At 34.7% G+C, this 21280-nt stretch overlaps 1 protein-coding gene across 1 annotated transcript; it reads left to right on the top strand.

The window, feature by feature from the left end:
* Positions 1 to 1117: 1117 nt before the first annotated feature.
* On the top strand, positions 1118 to 17316 carry LOC112689162 (meteorin-like protein). The gene is made up of 4 exons (XM_025562721.1): positions 1118 to 1500; positions 10840 to 11255; positions 14765 to 14821; positions 16088 to 17316. Exons 1-4 carry the CDS (start codon positions 1370 to 1372, stop codon positions 16390 to 16392), a joined length of 909 nt encoding a protein of 302 aa, XP_025418506.1. The 5' UTR covers positions 1118 to 1369; the 3' UTR covers positions 16393 to 17316.
* Positions 17317 to 21280: the final 3964 nt, after the last annotated feature.

Raw genomic sequence — 21280 nt, 5'->3', positions numbered from 1 at the left:
TAAATTATGTGGGCATTCGATTTATAATCAAATTAATTTTTAAAACGTTATGTTTATAAATATACACGTGAATATATGAATACTAAAGTATTGGGTTTTAAAACTCGTATCCAATAAATTATGATCGAACAATTTTCCTGTGTACGCACGTCGTATCATCGAGACGTTTATATAATGATATTAATAATAAGTTACTTTTATAGCCGATGTTTAACATTTATACACGATATGTGAATACCGTACGGTTTATTACTATCCACCGAATAGTAATAAACCGTCGGGAAAAGTTATAGTTTAACCAGCACCAGCGATTGAATAAACCAAAAAAAAAAAAATGCATAGTCAAGGCATCCAACCCGCCTGACGTAATCAACACGTATGCGCATGCATGTTTCGTTCAGCGGTGGAGTTTTTGGGGAAATAGTCGAGACGAGAAAACCGAAAAACACGTGTTGCAGCTGCAGTGGTCCGCGAACCGAGTCGGAGTCGTCGGCGACCTGCAGTCGAACTCGCTTACGTACACGAACGGAAATCATTGACTTATTCGGAGGGTGTGCAAAATATGTTTTCGTCGCGTACCGCAACAATAATAATAATTAATAACAATAATGTATTACAACCCCCTCCCCCCAATCCGGACTGGTAACACGTACCGACGTGCGCGCGGACACGTAGAAAACGGGTGACAAACGCGATATTTCCGCGAACCACCGGCGGGTAACTGAACCGGCCGCAGCCATCCCTGCACGGTCGTTCGGCCGCATTAAATCAACCTGTCCTTGCGGTGACGGTCGTTCGACGAGCCGGAGGGGATGATTTCGTCCGTCCGTCCGCCGTCGCCGCCGGGGTGCGTTTCCATGGTATTGTATTACGATACACCGTCCACTCGGACCCGAGGAGAAACGTGTGCGTGTTTTGTGCGCGCGTGTAAAACGCCGCGGGGCGAAACCTCAAGCTGTGGCGGCGGCGGCGGCGGCAAACCGGTTCGGCTTTTATGCCCGTTGTCCTAATAAACCCAAACGTCGCCGCGCCCGGTGAAGTGGGTCGGCGGGAGGGGGGGTGGGTGGGGGGAAACTATCGCGCGCGATATCGTAACAACGCGCGAGACCGAACGAGAGCGGCGGCGAGGTCAGTCCGTCAACGTTGTTCTCGCGATCCGGTCGTGTCCGCCGTGTTCCGCGTCACGATCGTCTGCGTCCAAGCATCGCGTTCTCCACGACCAAGTTCAACGAGTTCGACGAAAAAAAAATAAAAACATCCCTCTCGCGCGTACCGTTTTTCCGACCGTGTCTCGACCAGTGCCGCAACGTTACTAACCTATGTGGCTGTACGAATACCGTTGCAAACGTGCGGCCGAACCATCGAAGAAATGACCACCGCGGCGATCCCCAGGCTCAGGGCCGCGCCTCCTCCGTTCCGGTGCAATCGGCTGTTGCTGCTGCTGCTGACCCTCGCCATCGCGTCGTCCCGAGCGTCCGACAGTTGCGACTGGAGCGGAAGGTAAGACATGAGATCATAGTAAGCTTATTGCGATCGTCGACGAACCACGCTCAACCGGTGTCCGTTATCGATAGGTTTATAATTAGTACCCTGTGATTCCCGGATTTCGTTCTCCCGCGGTAGTGTTTTGTCCACGACACAGATAAGAGATAAGATTAGCTGACAAAATGAATTTAATGTTAATGTAAATTAATAATCATAACCATTTTATGTATAGTAGACACGGAAAAACCATTGGGGACGTTTCCCTCTTTTGCCCTCTCCTCCAAATGAACGCCCTTGATCGTGTTTTACGGTCAGGGGATGCACAGTTGTTTACGTGCGTACTCATTCTTTTTTCGCCATTTTTTTTTTTTTTTTTATATGTATAATTCATATTGTATATTGCAGCGAAAACGTGTACTGCACCCGGGTCCTACGGATTATAACATTATTCTAAATCGAAATTTAAATTTTAAAAACAAACGATTGGCAGATATATATAAATTGCCATTTATGTTATGTGTGTAAATTGAACATGATTGTTGGAAAGAAGGCACTGGGCTATCGTAAAATGTCATCCTTGGGCCCTGAGTGCTGAGTAGTTTTTACACCAATAAATCTACCTAAAATTTGTTATGAGATTTTTATTTTTGTACGAACATTATACCAGTGTTAATTTTATTCATAATTTAATTAAAATTTTTCAGTTTAATATTTAGTCGAAAGCTAAAACAAACTGCTTGAAATATATTTTAAACTTAAATTGCTGAACAATCAGTTTTATTTATATTTTATTTGTTATTGATAAATATTCATATACCTATATTTATACAAGTTTTATCATTGATTCTTATCTTTGTTATAGTAAATATATTCGATATTTCAATGTTATGAATATGCGTGCTATTGTAAAGATTAGGAATGAAACAAATCCGTTTGTGTTCATATATCAGCATCTCTATAATATAAATATAAACATAGGGATTTTTATCCAATTCATAGCGTAAAAAAAACGCTATTAAAATAACAAACAGAAATTCTTTTTTTCTTAAAAAAGTTGATAAATAATTAATGATCTATTATTGTTCATTTTAATATATGTAGTCATAAATATTTTTTTACCCTATTATTACTAACAGTTATTATGCTTTTGAAATTATATTTTTAATAAAATATTAAGTATTAAAAATTATAAGTATATTTTAATCTCTAATGCAAATATATTTCTATTTTTGTAACTTATGTGTTTGTTTAATACGCGTTCAATAGTTTAACGGGAATTCTATAGTGATTGAATTCAGTTAACTATTGTAACTTTATTTGACGAATAATTGTTTTTATCTATAAAAACAATTAGGTTTCACTCCATTATTGGACTGTATACATTTTTTTTTATTTCAATTAGGTCACGTGTATAAAACTGGTTACAATAAAGCTCTTAAAACAAGCCGATCTATAGAATACATTCTCCCCCATGTTTTAATTATAACTGACAGTGAAAAAAAACTATACTCATATACGGATAAAATAGTAAACCAGAATAATATAGTTTGCCAAATTCGGTATGAGATTTATCCAGTTGCAATTGTAACCAGTTTTTTTCATAATGTTCAAGACCATTTTCTTTGTCACACACAAAAAAAATATATTTAGTAAATAATGTGCCTGAGCAGGATGGATTTTATCATTGATTCTAAATTAGAAAAAAGTTAACTTGTTAGAAAATAAATTAATATTTACTATTTCGGAACAATAACATCATTTTTTCAACGAATGCTGATTGCCAGTTTTATTCGGACGATTTCGTTCTACTACTGTTTATATTGCGGCTACATGTTTCCATTTATAAATTAACCATATTGGCAAACCATATAAAATATAGAAAATGCACGACTTTCAAATTTCGTGGGAGTCATCATAGTCATTATAAATCAATAACTATGCAAGTTTACAGTAATTAACGAAACTTCCTGTAACTACTGGCTATTGTATAGTTAATATTTACTTTATAGTCATTATTCTTTACTGTTTGGGACACTTGGAGTTCCGGTCAATCAGAGTAACATTGTTATACCTGAAAGAATCCTGCACAATTAACATATACTATTTCATGTCTTTTTAGAATGTTTTATTCATTCTGTATAATAAAAAGTGAGTTGACTAATGTATACATAGTAAAAAATGTATACCTACTTATATTATAATAGTCTATAGGGTAAAAATAGAATATATTTAACATGTATTTTTGGATATATCATTGTAATTATTACAATACAATGTTACATTTAACCTTTTGCAAATGATTCAATGATTCGTGGATATAATTGACCTAGTTATAATATTTTGAATTTTCGCTATAGTAGCCAAAAATTGTATTACAGGATAAGTATTTGCTGTATTGTTGTATATGTCGATAACAAATAATATGATACTGTTATTGTTATGGCGTAATTCTATTGCTGCACCGTTGGCATTTTAGCGATTTTACTTAAGATTACGAACATGAATATAATGATTTAACTATATTTTCATGTAATAATATACTTATTTTTATATGAGTCTCTCGATTAGTTTTAAAGTATAAAATTAATCAAATTAATATAAATTAATTGTATAAGTAAACATTAAAGTTATTTATATTTTTTCATATCATTACAAATAAAAACTTATACATAATATATTAATTTATTTTACTGTTTATGTACTGTATAAAATCAGAATAGAGTATTTTTTTTGAATTCTGACAAATGTTTCAGAACTATTCGGCTATTGGTTCCCACGAAAGCGCACATCATCAATGTGCAATTTCTCTGTTCATAACGTCCCCCACGGCCACCGATTCGTGACGTCGAACTAGAGTTTTGTAATGGGATTAAATAAAAATAATTGTTTCTTTCTATTACTTTCTCTGATTCATGAACAAGACAGATACCGTCTATTTTTATTTTTAATTAAACGCCATGTCACGAAAAAATATAACACGATCCATATTGGATAGCAGTGACAGGAAGCAGATCTTTCAATATTCTATTGAAAAAGAGAAATTATATGCCTATTCTGCACTATGTTTACTATCTAAACATACTCTACTCACTAGTGAGTGGTTTTATTTCTTCGCATTATGTAAGTGAGAAAGCTTGAGAACAATGTGAGACCCATTCCAAGCTTTTAAAATTTAGATTCTGATATTTTGTTAACATTTTTTTCAAATATTGTTAATTGTTTAATACGTAGCACACGATTTCGGAACTAATACAGTTTTAATATTCACGTGAGAATGATAATTCGTACGCTGTATTTATATGTTCTTTATAATGTGTAACAATTTCGTGAGAAGTACAATTTTATGTCGTGACTTATGCGATAGAGTAACCAATTATTTTCAAACGTGCTCTACTCGAAACGTGAATTTTTTTAACACACGTTTCTTTGAAAAAGATTGACTCTTTTCGTACGATGAATGTTTCAAGTTTTGCGTAATTTCTTTCTATAGAATAACAAATATTATATAATAATTTGGAAGTATAAATATCTTCCGTTTTTCATTTGATAACTATCACTGATATCATGAAAATGTATAAATTAAATTCGGTAAAACTTTAAAATATTATGACTCATATGATATGATCATTCACAGAAGTTTAATAATCCTTATTTATTTTTTAGTACTACATTATACTATTAATATTTATGTAATATAATAGTCTTGCGTTTTTTAACATTATACGTGTACGTCAATAATTCTTAGTTTTTTTTTTTTTTTTTATTGATAAAGGTAGATAACTACGCGTAGGAACTTCGTATACACGTTCCATTACTAATACCATTAGTAGAAAGAGAATCGTATGAGATGATTAGTAACTGGCTACCGTTTGTAATCACATATTATGTTGTTGAGATTTCCATTTGCACGATTTCCCCTTCTCATTTTGCTTTTTGTTTTATTTTTGATTACAACACGTTGTGAGGGGACCCGCAGCATGTAAAACGATACGACCCTTTAAATATTGTTTCAACAGAGACCGTTTTTATTTTATGAATATTAGTGAATAACAGGTGGTGACGAACGTCGTGTTAACTTTCATGCACGTGTGTATACGGCTTAAAGTATTATAATATTTTATATAAATGTATATTTACCAACCATTTGATTTGATTATTCAATGGTTTGACCTCTGACGTATATATAAGACAGACTATGGCACTAAGTAAAAATAAATAACGAGATTTTATAATAATTCGTCTGTAACATGATGGCTCTTAGGTATCACGGATTCTCTCTTGGAGATCTAATAATTCCGATCATAATAAAATATCTCAGAAATTAATGGAAACATGTATTTTTATATTAGATCACAGCATGGCTCTAAAACGATAACAATGGATTTCACCTTAGTTCGATTACTTGGCACGTTTTGTAACAAAAATCATTTTCTCTTATACTAACCCTCCAAGGTTTACAGTATTATTACACTGTCTGGATTTGGGGATGATCGCTCAAACGTATCGATCATTCGGGTGCGATTTCTCTTTCCATTGAGTAATTGGTCCCGTTTTCCTACATTTCGAGTGCACGCATTATTATAGTTTATATGAAATTATAGACCTTTTTGCGGATAAATTCTATTATTATAGAGTTTGAGTTTTAAGTTTTTAATAAGTTCAATCGATTACGGGTAATTGCACGTATCATGGCAATAAATAAGAGTATTATTTATTGTGCTCGAGGGTTTGTTTCGTATTTTTAATCTTAGAAGGGAGTGTAAACGTTTTTGGCGCCACAAGTACATGCAATGTTTAACCCAGTTGATCTAAAGGGACACTGGAACATATGGCCGTCAATGGAATCGCAACATATGGTATTGTTTTTGCTGTTATAACTGCGTTATAAGACGGTGGGCGTTTTTTTTGTAAGACCCTTGAAAATTTGTCGCTAATTAAATGGTTTTTGTGACTAGTTAAAAAGTCGTTTTTCTACAAGGACAAAAACATACCGTATTAACTAAAACAGATTCCTGAATGTCTGGCTAATCAGTCCAAATACCACGCAGACAACATACTTATTTTATTAGTTAATGAACTCAAAAAAAGGTCCATTTAATTACAGTACTGATCGCTTGTTTTAATAATTTCTCCTATTGAAGATTTATAAATATATTATTTTTATAAACGTATCTTTTTTTTTAAAACACACCACAAGTTGTTTCGACAAATAAAATGCGAAAGTATCCTAGTTCGTGTTTATATGTAATACAATATTTTTGGCGGTTATTTATTTTTATATTTTTTTCGCTATTATTATTATTTCTCCGATGGTCAGTTTTCCACGGCGGTTAACTCGTCTGAAAAAAATCAACTCACATTTGGTTGGACTTCGCGTGTGTTGCGGCCGAAACACGATACTAACCGTAGTGAACAACTAAAATATAACATCTAATCGCTCGGAAAAACCATTAAGTAACTTGATACGTAAAAGAGTAGTCCACTGTCATAGTCGGTGGATAACAAAATAATAATATATTAAATACGTTTTCGAAATCAGCTTGTAGTAAATAAGAATTACATGACATTTGTATTTTCGTTGACCCGCGAGGGTCCCAGATTCTCTCAATATGTTATCACGCGGTCCATCCATCAAAAACCCTCATCAAAAAAAGGGTAGACATTTGCGTCTAGACGGCCAAAGAAGATAACACAAAATCTTTGTCTGCGTAATAAAGAATCCACCCGCTAAATAATCGCACAACTCAGTCAAAACGCGTTGGCTTGCATTTGCTATGTCATCTGCACCCTCTGACCAATGTTAAATGGTATTGTATATATGTGTGTGTGAGTGTGTATATTTTAAATTCATGGTGGTTATAATATATAAATACCTATATGTATACGGTAAATGAAAATAGTTTTTCGAATCTTCATTGGATTGCACTGGAAAGATAAAAAATAATATGGTATATTTATTTATTAATAATGAATATATACGTGTGACAACGAGACTTGTGAATAGGTTTAAACTGAAATTAGGGTTATATAAATTTGTCTCAGTATAGTTTCTGTTTTTGTTGTTGCTGCTGTCTTCGAGATGCAACTAGCCGAGAAATCACAGGAGAGATGTAAGAGATGTATAAGTACGATAATAGTGTGTCGCGGTCATTTGTAGTGATTAACATTTTGATTCTACTATTTTCTTCATTCCGATTCCATGGACTTCTGTTGCGAGTGGCTCTGACACGTCGTTTACAAGTGACTACCACCGGTAATAAACATCGGTGAAAACGGTGAGAACTGACGGCGAATATGTGTGATAGTCTATTGTAAGGAATCTAGAGTTTTTTTCCCATAGAAAAGGTTGATAATACGATTTTAATATCTTCGACGTTTATTTATGTAATATACGTGTAGTGATAAACCATCATGGTACTGTATTATATATTTTCACAGCTCTATTGTCTATTAGTTGTCGACCGAAGTACATAATTGTTATAACATCAACGAAGATTAATAATACGGTTGAGAAATAATATATAACAGGTACGAGTAAACGAGTTAATACTCCTCAAGTATTTTACGTATTTCTTTGTCGGAGACTTAGTCTATTTAGTCGTGTTAACTCCGTGAACATCATCACATACTTTAGCTTCAAAATTAGTGTTTTTAGTAATTCACTAGATTCCGGGCTGAATTGTCAACGCGAATAGTTTTATTTTTTTTTAATCAGATTAATACAGAATCTATTTTTATTCTCACAGTACAAAAAGCATGGAAAACTAATCGTCTTTGAATTCAGATTGTAAGCATTATTTGCTGTTTCGTAGATTTCATTATAAATAAACTTGATTCTTAAACGTTATTATTCATCGTCTGTAGCATGAATTGTATGGAAATTTGGAGGTATTTTCACAATAGACGTTTTGTAACGATGTCATATACGTTCTTGATGTACATTATTACGGTTTTATACTAATTAAATGGCCTTTAACAAAAAGCGTAATTCAATGGCGATCGAGTCATAAGAGCCATTATCATCGACGTCAGCAACGGGCATTGTGTACTGTACTACCTGTTGAAAAAAACCCCAAACAAACTACATTATAATGTATGGCAGGGGGACATATGCCAGCTGACACTCCAGCTCTCCTGACCCTCGTGGGCCGGTTTCACTAAACCCCGACGGGACAGAATTACCACGCACTGACCGTGTTATTATTTTCTTTGTGACCATAAAAATATTTATAAAAAAAAAAAGTTCTTATTTTTTTTAAATAATGTATCTCGGGTAAAAAGCAACATGTATGTACAACAATAACGAAAATAAGAGGGAAAAAGAAACGAAAAAGCATCCGCTGTCAATGAATACGAAAATCAATTACTCGGGTCGAAATATTATTACTCTCAAGTGACAAAATTAATTATGGTGTACGTACAAAACGTACGCATTGACTCTTCTGTCGTGTTACCATTTATCACGCGGAGCCAGTCAAAAATAAGCACTCGTCAACGGGGCACTTATTATATTGTACGCCGGCCGGACGATATTGTGTTCCTCATAACCATCATCAATCCACGATGAATGCGCACGCAGAGGGATAATAATCGGAACTTGGCAGCCGATGTAAACTTGTCTTCCCCGGTGGTCGCTTTTCGTCGTCGATCATTTAATATCATTACCGTCGGCGCGAATTCCTACAAGAAAGCCATTATAATTACATAGGTCTGCGAGGAGTCTTCCTGTACACGTATAATAACCAATATTTTATACCACATAATATTTGACTCGGTTCTTGAGATATTTCGCTCGATATTTTATATTATACTCGGATACAATGCTCAACATCGTATATAATATGTTATGATTTGATGCGATTTCGAAAATATCTATCGATACGAAGACACAGATCATTAGAGTCGAAGTCATTTATCATTATTTCATTTCAAGGTTATATTTTTTTTCGAGCTGTATATGCGCCCGACGATTATTATTATTCTTACCCTCCGCTACTTCTCGTATCCACCTACATTTATCAGAAGACAAGACGTCGAAACAATAATAAGTAACGACCACCGTGTTTAAGACATAAATCATCGAATTAATCCGTTTCGGGTAGTAAAAATGGTCGTTTCCATCGAATAATATGTCTATTTTATCGTTGACGCATTAACATTACGCCTCGTCGATGTTTAATTCTCGGTAAGGGTTGATCTCTCTAATTCATCTCTAATAAGCGTACACATTCGGGGGAAGGGGGGCGATTACAATCTACCCGATGCGTTTAAAACGATTTAACACGTTGATTTTACTGACGACACGTGTTGAAATCTGGTAGAATAATTTTTATACATGAATATAGATTATCGATAATTTATTCGGATCGTTTATAGTTCAAACGAAAATATAATAGAACGAAGTTACAGGTTTTGTGTATTAGCTCGATTTGCATAAAGCATAATATCAGAACTCGAATACCACACAGTGAATGTTATTTGTGGTGACTGCCGTGTAAACGCGTTTCTTGCCGCCGCAATATAATGTACTGCAGTAGCCCAGGGAAACTATAATCAAATTTACATTTCGTCAGTAGAAATTCCCGAGGGCATCGGTATAGAATACCGCGTGCAGGATGTTTTCGGACCGTCGACTTCGGATCAACGCTATTTGCTGGTGGCTCTACGGCTACCGAGCTTCATTTTCTGTTTTCATATCAAAAACAAAGGGGGTTCTAGTTGCGATTATTGCGTTGCGTAAACAATCATATCGTTCTGTACAATATAATATGAAATTAAAATGTCCCGCTTCCTAATTATTATTATTTTTTTTATTTTTTTTTATCAAACATAAAAACATCGGCTACTAGACCATTAATTATTGAATTACATTTAAATTTTTTTCAAATTTTATCATTTAATTTCCCAATTACTGTTATAATATATTATATATTATCTTTAGTTTATATCGGTGTATCGTGTATTGAAATTAAAACGCTAATAATCCGTACGCCTGTAAAAACCGATTACAACTTAATGAATGTATTACTTCCAACGTTGAACGTTACTATCCAACGGGTTCTTACAATTTGCATAGTTGTTGATTTGTTAATCACCGTACAGAAGATAGGTGAGCGTGTCACAAGTCGAAAGTAAACACGATTATTATTTTTAGATTTCTATGAAAATCGTTTACGAGATCGAACAGGTCCGATTAGAAATTACCATATTAAATGTCAACGAGACAAATACGTATATTCTAATTTTTCGTAAAATCTCGTACGTAAACCGTTCGCTTATTGTATTTACTTGTTGTCATTAGCACTAGTGTATCTAATGCAGTGTTTTTTTTTTTTTTTTTTGTTACCATTTCAGCGGCCTCATTGACTCATCGGAACACTCGGTGCGGCCCGTCCGACTGGACAAGTGTTGGGCGGGTAAGGTGCGGTGGTTGTATCCGCGCGGCGCGCTCAGGGTGGTGTTCCGGTTGACCGGCGCCAACGGTGGCCGCGAATTTCGCGTGTGCCTCAAACCGGACAGGCTGGACGGCGTGCGCGTACTGCTGGACAGCGCGCCGCGACGCCTGATCGCCGTGTACGATTACCAGTCGGCCGATGGGCCGGCCGCGCCCTTGCGGTCCCGGTGCTTCAAGAGCGTCGGCGGCACGGCCGCGTTCTACGTGGAAGCGGACAAGACGAGCGATCGGTCCGGTCCCGTCAGGTTCCGCTACGATCTCGAACCCCTCGCCACGCCGGTGCCCGAACTGTTCGTGGCCGACAACCTCGACGACGGTGAGTACCGCTTACATTGAAATCGTGTTCAAACTGTGTACGCGATCCGTTTTACGGCACTTTGTACAGTTATAGCTTATATTATTATGAGATCTAAGATTCAAAGGGTTAGTAGGAGGCTAAAAAATAATTGTATTCTTAGACTTTCAGTAAAAACAAGTGAACAAGGAGCGCTTTAATAAATCTTCCGTCTTTTAAATATTTGGCATCTCATAGGAGCGTACCCAGAAATTTTTTACGAGGGGGGGGGAATCTAAAATTTTTAATTTATCTGTTCTCTAATTATAACTATAGTTTAACTCAATACCAACAAATTACTGTTAATCTACTATAGTATGGTTTTTACATTATAGATATATTATATGATCTATAAACCTTGTATATCGAAGATAATGGGAAATTAAAATACGCTATATACTATTATTATACTATTTACTATAAAACCGTTAAGTATGTAGAAATTCAATGAGAGGGGTCTGGGCCTGAACCCCCCCCCCCTTAGGTACACCCTTGGCACCTCACACACATGATTATACTCCTCCGCCTATTGAGATAAATCCGTCTCCAAATATAGACTGTTTTTATTGTTTTTTTTTTACATGAATAGTTTTTTTAAATATAAACAAATATTATTTACAGATAATATATACAGATTTTAAACATCAGCAAGATAGGAAATTCGTATTAAAACAACTCTTGGCTATAGTAGAACCCCCTTCCTCAATACTTAATGTTTTCATCTATGATTGCCATATATTTTATCTGATGCCTAAAATGTAACAACGTGCCGGATTCGTTTCATTTATACGAATAAATTATAAGACAACAATAATAAGAATAAACAACAGGATGATCGAAAATCTGGGTGTCTCAAAGTGTTAGTAAAAATCTTATAGAAAATAAAAACAAATTTAGAACAAAAGCATCTCTAATTACGTACAATTTTACTGTCATTATAATATTTTTGTACATTTTATTTTCCCTATTCTTTTTTGGTTTTTTTTTTCAATCATTATGAATAGTCGAAATTATAATAATTCAGTTCAGCACCAATACATTTAGTAATTGTTTTCTGTGTTTAAAATAATTGAATTGTCCATTTTAGTCATTATTTTAATACGGTTTCAGCGAAATGAAAACGTACAAACTACTAGACAAAATTCAGAGCTATTTTCCACTACGTTTATGATAGTAAAACTATTATTCTTACCTATTGTTTTACTTTTATAGTTAAATTAATATTATTATATTGATTTAATATATTACTTATTTTACGATTTATATATAAATTTAATTTTTCCATGATTACATTAAAAATGTGTACTTATCTACTGAACTTTGAATGATTAATTAATTTAAATTTGGTCCACACAAACATTGTTAACACAACATCATCAGAACACTGGTTTTTTTCTTACTAAAATTGTATGTAAAAGATAATTTATATTATGATATACAATAAAATTAAATTAATTTACCACAATATTCTCTGCGAACTCAAAAATTAACCATGCAAAGTTTAATACTTATATTACATAGTTATAAATTTATTTTTTTAAAACGAACACCTGTTTGAAATAATATCACAAATCGTATATTAAACTACTATGAACATTTATAAATTTTCTAAAACTCTTGTATAACCTTTTGTTACTTAATTAATATTGGCAATCAAAAATAAAACAATTTGAACTTGTTTAACAAAACTCGTTTCCTACGTATTAAAAATATTAATATAACCCAAATACGAATGTATCTTGTAAAATATTAATTATAATTGATCAAATTACATTTTCTTGAACGCTTATATTTTCTGTTCGGAATCATCGAATGAACTATCAACACTTTACACTTCCATTATATTTTTACTTGTTTAGTACTTGGTAGTTTTTTTTTTTTTACCTGATGGGCGTGACATGGCGGTAAAATGATTTTACATCAAGACAGTTTTTATCGACAGACGATTTGAATTGAGATTATTCCCGATGCATTTCGACAGATCGTGTCCAGTACAGCGAACGTTAGTGTTGGTGATTACAGTAGTATTTTAAATTTCGACGTGTAGACGAATACGTACATGTCGAGTGTACGAAATATTAAAACAATATTTTCCAATAGACTTTATCTGTTACGGTTGTGTCGTTTGGACAGCTAGGACTAAAGTGCATCACAATAACTCTGCGTGTCCGCATCATTGTTCGATGTGCATTAAAAATATTCATTCGTACGCGTTTTTCCTATGTCGGGCGCACACGTGTTTTGGATCTACAACGAGCAATAACAATGATTATATAACACGCGGTGCGGCTTATTGCAGATTACACAGAACGAGGTTAAAATTAGGCAGGTGCCCCAGACGACCCAGTATTGTTCATCGGAATAATCATTGACCCTAATTTTCTTTACTTCATTAGAAACAATAGAAAATCAACATCACAATGCCTATTTTAGTCTTTGAATCTTCAACCTTCGCATGTTGAATATATTGAATATTCAGTACAGGACACCGCGTATTGTACATTTTCTATACTAGGTATGTCGGAGTATTTTAAATCTCGAGATTACTGAAGTATAAATTGTTTTTTAGAAAAAGTATTTTTTTAAACTTCCAGAGTGTAAATATTATTTTACATGTTTTATTCTCGACTAGACCTGTGCGAAACGTGTACACACGATTTTAATGACAATAAAAACGTACTATTTTTTTTTTACAGAGTAGGTACCTATGTTTATAAATTCTCGATTATAAAAATAATAAATTTCGAAATGATTTTGCTTTTTATAACTAAGTAAAAAGTTGACTGCAAACAGTGGACGCGACTGCGGTATATTACATCCTCGATATTATCATATTTTTTCTGGTTTTGTACTACGGTATATTATCTTTAATGCGGATTTATCCTACGTTCAGTCAGCATATTACCAAAGTCCTCGATGGTAGTCTCGAAAAAAGAGACTGACCATAAATTTAATGAAGATAAAAAAAACGCATATACTCATACGCATCGTTGAAAAAGACCGGTTTCGCCTACATTAACAAAGTACACACTATATACACTTTTATTTCTTTTATATGCTTTTTTATTTTATTACATAGTTATTATTTATTATCACCATAAACAATGGGAGATGGCAACTCACTAATGGTGATTTTTATTTCAAAAGTTGTAGGATGTTTAACATAAATTGCTATTTTTATGTATAGGGCTCCTTGTAGCAGACGTATGTTCCAAGCTATTGAATTTTAACATCTCGAGCTGTAAATAACGATTTGTTGTGTAGATTTTTGGCCTCTAACTTACTGTGATCTAGACAACTGCAAAGAAATTATAGCCAAAGAGTTAAATCATATGATTATATGTTAATCTAAAAAAAAATACACATTACACAGTAGTTGTACCTACATTTGTTTTTTCTCTTTGTATAATATTGTGAATTATATATATATTAGTTTTTTTTTTATCATCTAATACGATTTTAATTATATTTTTTATTTTATTTTGTTTCAGAATGTCGACCATGTACTGTAGAGGAAATGACACAAGCTTACTGCACGAGTAGCTTAGGTGAGTCTCGTATTGAATGTATATATACTTGAAATATGCCCGTTTTAAATCTTCATGGTCGGTTGAATACTCCAAAACCAATGATCTTGTTACAATTTTCTCGGTAACATAATCGTAATTAATTCCGTAAAACTTAATCGGATGGTCAATGATTCTATTATTCGGTCGATGTTTTAAAACAAATTATCTGTAATGTGTAATTTTCACAAGTGATAATATCGTATCAATATTCAGTATTTTAAGTATATACATTGACAATGGAATGATTTACATTATTAGTTTTCTTTTCAAATTATACTACCCACATGAGACCATTGTTGTCTTTAAATTACTGCCTCGGTGCTATTTTTAGGAATAAAGAGAGTTCTTTTAATTATCGAATAACGATATACGATATACGTGTTACCGCGGTATCTCCTGATAAACAATACGAACAGTCGAAAGTGAGTGTGGGAAACATACGTGTTTGCGTAGGTAAATATATATGATAATCATAATTTTATATGGTACACAATAGCTGCGACGATAATATGTATATGTTATAGGTAGGTACGTTGTACTTCTTGGGTTTCTAAATTAAATAATAAATATATTCTACTAACACATACATTTGCGTCTAAAAAGCACATGTTTTAATTACTGCTCAAATTATATGTTATACCGTGCGGACGCGTTCATGTGGGGCTCGAATGTCACGAAATTGATATTGTGGTTAGAACTCATGTACTAGCATAGGAGTGTGCGTCCGAACCTGAATAAGTTACTCAATTTTATTTGGTAACTGAATAAGTTCCAGTTACTAATCAACTATATATTACCTCGGCTTAGTTACTTATAAAAGTTGCATATTACTTTACAAAACAAGTTATAAGTTAAACATTATTCGTTAAGTTGTGTAGGAAGTAGTGATTAGGTTGAAAATTGCTTTTTAAATTTCTTTATTTTTCTTGTTGTTATTGTATTCAATTTTATATGTTAAAATTGTCACTGTATAACTAATGTAGCAAAGTGAATTATTACGAGTATTATTTACCAAGATAAACTTATAGGTATTCTAAATATTTCATCCTGAAAACATTATTCTTACCCCTTCCTTCTCAATTGCTCCCCGAGAATAAACCAGATTTAAGTAGCATATTTATTTTTATTTTTTTTGTAACTCATAAGTTATGTATAATTACTGTCCAACCTTTGGCTCGATTTTCTGGAAGAAAACGTACGAAATTAAATATAAATTTCCTTTTTTTTTTTTTTTTGATATTACAGTGGTACAAGGCACCATAGTAGGCGTGTCTTACGACGGAGACGTATCGCGTGTTCGCGTGATGCCCACCAAAGCACACCGCCTGCCACCCGAAGAAGACGACCGCGTGCAGGAAGAAGGACGTTACGAAAAGCCGATGACGATCACTTTTGGCAGGGGCTGTAGACCCGCGGTCGGTCCCGGCGAGTTTGTGTTCATGGCAAGGACCAAATTTGACGAATTGGCCCTGCGTTGCGCGCCTAGGCTGGAGGAATGGAGGCAAGCCATCAAGGCGGACAAGGCGCCCGGGTGCATCCTGGCCAGTTAACCGCTAGTGTGTGAATGTGTACCTAGATACTGTTACAGGGTTACCAAAACCGTTGTTGAATTAAGTTGTTTATATAATATACACCTAAGTCATATATTTAAACATTAAAGTATAGCCAAATAGCTTTTGTAAGAATCGTTTGGAGACAGTGGAGGTCGCGGAGGGAATGTGCAGTACGTTTGTACGGGGAATTTGTTTTTCGTACTTCTAAAATACATTTGACCATGTACACTTCGTCTTGTACAAGGTTTTTCAGAAATTCTGTTGTGGTTGGGAAAAAAATTAAATTAGATAATTTTCTTGGCGTTGAAAGATTCATGGCTGTGATCTGAATCGTTATCTTAAGGCAACGAGGAAAAAAATATGAATGCGTATAAATACTCACGTGGTATTAACATAAAAACTCGATGTTAAGTCGTCTATATCTGTGTGTGTAGGAGAGAGAATGCTGTACATAATAATTTCCTACCGACGGTAGCTTCTGCATTGCTACACATATTTTATGTAATAATAATAATAATAATAGATGATGATTGTTAGCTTGAAGATATTAATGCTCGATGGGGCGATGGACCAAGGACGTGTATATAAATCCATTTCTCTGCCTATATAGAAATCGGTTTAAATCCTAGCATGTGTATGAATATATATATACCATACACGTTTTATTGACACTTTTTTCGAATAATTTTTCCATTAGATTATTTGTAGCTTGTCTAATTCGTTTACTAAGGCTAATCGTGCCGAATGCGTTTTTTCTCCCATGTAGCGGATGTCACGTATTTCGCCCAACATCAAAATCAAAAAGTTATTTTACTCCCATTCAACCTCCTCTACGAATGCTTTACAATTTATATCTTATTATATGTGAATCTATGTGCCAAACGTTAAAAATTAAAACAGGATTTTTTTTTTCATTTATCATATTTATTTATTTTTTTCGTAGCTTACATTTACATTGTAATGATATTATTTAGCTTTTTTATTCGATTTTATAACTTTACTTTTCTTAACAAAAATAATTTAATTCCAACGAGCTTCGTATCGTTAAGTAAAATGTTAAAAAATTAATACTATAATATTATGTTTTGTTAGGATTATTATTTTATTGTTATGTTTTTTAATTGTAAAATCTCATATTTGTGAATACTTTTTTTTTTGTTTATCTATAAATATATTATGTTATATAGATACTAAAATGTATTATGATCTCAGCTTTTTTTAAATAATATGTAATGAATAAAAACTTGTAATTAATTTGACAATTAATATTGAAAATATATTCGTGTTATCAGTTGATATTTTACGTACGTTTGTTTACCCACTAACTCCTTCGCCGTGAACGCGAATAGCGTATTATTATTGTTACGCGCCTATCACGTGGCGTATCGCACGTACTGAATTGTCTATGGATCAAAAATGATACGCTATGATTCGATCGACGAAAAGAAATCCGTAATCTGGAAAACTACCGCGGAACTCGTTTGAATCGATTCGCGGGATTCTTGACGGAGTCGGATCACGGAATTCGGACGCACAGCAGGGGCAGATTTAAGGGGGTGGCTCTCTTGGGACTGAGCTAACTATTTTACAAAGCCAAGAATTATGATATATTGATACATTAATAATTATTATAAAATATCGTCAATCGTCATTGATGAATATGGTACTTTATATATTTTTTTTAAAAATAAATAGCTCATTTTTTGTTGTTAATTACATGTGTGTACCTATATTTTTAAAATAGTTTCAGATTAAAATTGATAAAATAATGTAAAAATATTTAAAATTTGTTACTGTTGTGAAAAAAATGACTTACTTATATAAGGGACTCAAAAACATATTCGGTAATTTAAAATTGTATATAGATTTAAAAAACAACTAAATTCTTGAACTAAATTCTAAAATCAATACCCCATCCCTTGGTGAGTGATAAAACCTGCCCCTGACGCGCACGTTCGTTTTAATGGCGGAACGGGCGTTTGCGAACGTTAAGCGTTTCAGGCTTCGGGAACGCTTTCGTAACGACGCGATCGAGGAACGTGCGCCGTGCATCGGCTTTTGTCGACGAGCCCGGAAAACGTTTGACGTCCATTCAGACAGGGGCGTATTTACATTTACTTCTAGGGGGTGGGGCGACTCAAATTTTTTCTTAAATTCAGGTTCAAAATTTATAAGTAAAATTGATAATATTTAAATCAGGTGAATCTTTAATATTTGTGTTTTTTTTTTTTTTTTAATCCAATATCGGATTAGAATCGACTTTTTTGTAGTTCTCATTTAACACCTGTCTGTGTTTTGAAAGTTACGCTTGGGTTTTATTTGATTTCTCACTAAGTATGGACCCGACAAAAAGCACAATCCAGTATTTACAGCCACGCGTAATTTGATTTCGTTATAAAATGATACGCATTAAAAAAAATTTGAAATGTGTATTTCACATATAGTCAATTTCTAAAATACGGATTCAGGAGGAGGATCGCCCCTTGCCCTCCCTATAAAATACGGCCACGGTTCGGGAATAATAATATCAATCGTTTCAGAAGGCCCCGTAGAGGTAACCGTCGACGCCACCTGAACGGAGAACGCGTGCGACGTGTTTCCAACGCGGAAAAAAAACATTAGAATTATAATAGAAAAAACGTAATATTAGACGTCGGTCCTGGGCACCGTAATTGGCCGATTTTTAACGGCTCCGGTTGCCGTTCCGCGCACTGTTGTTTACATCCGTCGGGATAAGATAAACGCGAATCGCGCGTGACTTATCCGGAAGTCAGATCGCACGTCGTACGGACCGGCCGCAGTAGCTATCGTCAGCAAACGGACGTGCACGTGTTGCGCTGCGATACGAGTGCGGACATTAATCGCGTTCGTGCGCAATGCGCACCAAAAGGGACGTCGTTGAACAACGGCGAACGATCACGTGCGATACGTTAGCGCGTGAACGTCTCGTTCGGGATTCGTGGTAAATATGCTCGTCGAACGGTCGAATGGCAAGGCCGGATTAACCACCTATTGGGCCCCGGGGCTGAACATTTATATGGGCCCTTTTGACAAAACATGTCTTATGCTCGTTACACTCGCAGAACATTACATTTTTTTAATTATTTGAACCATGGATTCCGATGAACTAAACAGTCTCATGTATGAGAACAGGTGTTTGTGGAATATTAAAAATAACATTTTAAAACCTACTTGATCGTCTTTTCTAGAAAATAACTTGTTGTCGTGCATTGATTTTCCACCATTTAATAACAATAACTTCATTAACGGACTTTTAAGAAAATACAATTCATCAAGTTTGTCCATCTTTGCTGGATGGCAAAAACGTAATGACTATCAGAATATCAGAAAACGCGAACAGAGTAACCGCTTTGTTCTGACGAGCATTTCAAACGTACTCATCAGAACAAATTTTCGTCAGAACTCGCAAATATAGTAACCGTAGCCTTGATGAACAACGGCAATGAGATGATTTACCGAAAACATATTACCAATATAACATAATTATATTATTTATATTTCTAATGAGTTGATTTAAAAACTTCAACAAAATGTGGACAACAAACTGTATAATGTACCGTTCACCCTCAAGTACCGTTTCACATGCCCCAATATGGCCAATAAACAAACGAACAGCATAAATAATCTGGGAGGACTGAAATATCCCATCACACCCCCTATTTATGTCCTTTTAAATTCTAAAAAAGTTCAACGTACACGTATGTATGTATATTTTTATTTTGATAAGTGTGACGTTCTAGCGATATCTAATTTAATGTGTAGTAAAATAATATTTTTATTTACAGTACATTGTAGTATGTATAACTAATATCAACGGAGATAAATATTTCAAAATCATCTGTTGTTGAAAGCTATAAGGACTTAAACGTACAATTATCGATTAAGTAAAAAATGATCAAGTTTTATTGTGTTTATTTATTTTTACGCGAAAAACAAAATCATACGATAAATAACAATTTATTTTTTGAAATTATTATTTATAACGCTGTTTCGCGAAATTATAAACACCGATCCGTTTTCGGTCGATTAAGTCTCTGTGTACAATGTTCCAAATAATAATCTTACGTATTGCCAACAATTCATGAATACGTACGTGGACAATTTTCATAACCGTAATACACGAGTATACGTATTTATACGTATTTTATTTTTTAACCATATTCTTGTTGCTTGTTTGGCGAAGAGAGCAACAAATAAACAATATTAAATCGGCCTAAGAACTATAAACGCACGGTTCCACTACTGCGGTTATAATCGTTTTCGCGCCATCCCGAGGATACGCGTAACTGCACGCCGTTGCGACGGAACAGTCGAGTCACTGGGGAGAGAGTGTTGAACGGCAGCTCCTGAGCCGATACCATCAGAAACACTTGTTTTGCCTTCGCAAGACCAAGGGCAACACAATGTGCGTATTACATAACGTATGGGTGGTATACGCATTGTATACCGGGGGCACATGTGATGCCGGGGGACAATAGAGCGCGCGCGGTCGAGCGAAAGAAGAAGGATAAGATAAAAGGACGAAATCGAAAAAAAAAATAACAACAATAATAATAATAATAATGGAATAAAGGTACGAATTGAAATCCGGCCATAAATCAGTGAAGCCACTGCTGCGGTGCCCCCGCGGACCGTCGCGACGACGACGAGAGAGGTATGCCGGTCTCATTAAGGTTCGATTTTATTTAGAACACGCGCCGCCGCCGCCGTAGCCATCGCTCGCGCGCGGGACGTCCTCTAATTAGCGGCGCGCGAGCGACTCGTTTCAACATTCCCCGCGCCCGCTCACGGCGAACCCGTTTGTCCACCGCCGCCGCCGCCGCCGACAACCGAAAAGACGCCGTGTCATCGGATATCCCCCCCC

The sequence above is a fragment of the Sipha flava genome, unplaced genomic scaffold (genome assembly GCF_003268045.1).
Source record: "Sipha flava isolate LNK unplaced genomic scaffold, YSA_version1 111_pilon_pilon, whole genome shotgun sequence".
In the NCBI taxonomy this organism is placed as follows: Eukaryota; Metazoa; Arthropoda; class Insecta; order Hemiptera; family Aphididae; genus Sipha; species Sipha flava.
This window is presented reverse-complemented; position numbering and strand designations above follow the sequence as displayed.

What these genes read in the sequence shown, in the direction of transcription:
- LOC112689162 (XM_025562721.1), top strand. Translation starts at nt 1,370, where the DNA reads ATGACCACCGCGGCGATCCCCAGGCTCAGGGCCGCGCCTCCTCCGTTC. An exon ending in AGTTGCGACTGGAGCGGAAG is followed by an intron (nt 1,501 to 10,839) that starts GTAAGACATGAG and finishes TTACCATTTCAG; the next exon opens with CGGCCTCATTGACTCATCGG. An exon ending in TTACTGCACGAGTAGCTTAG is followed by an intron (nt 14,822 to 16,087) that starts GTGAGTCTCGTA and finishes TTGATATTACAG; the next exon opens with TGGTACAAGGCACCATAGTA.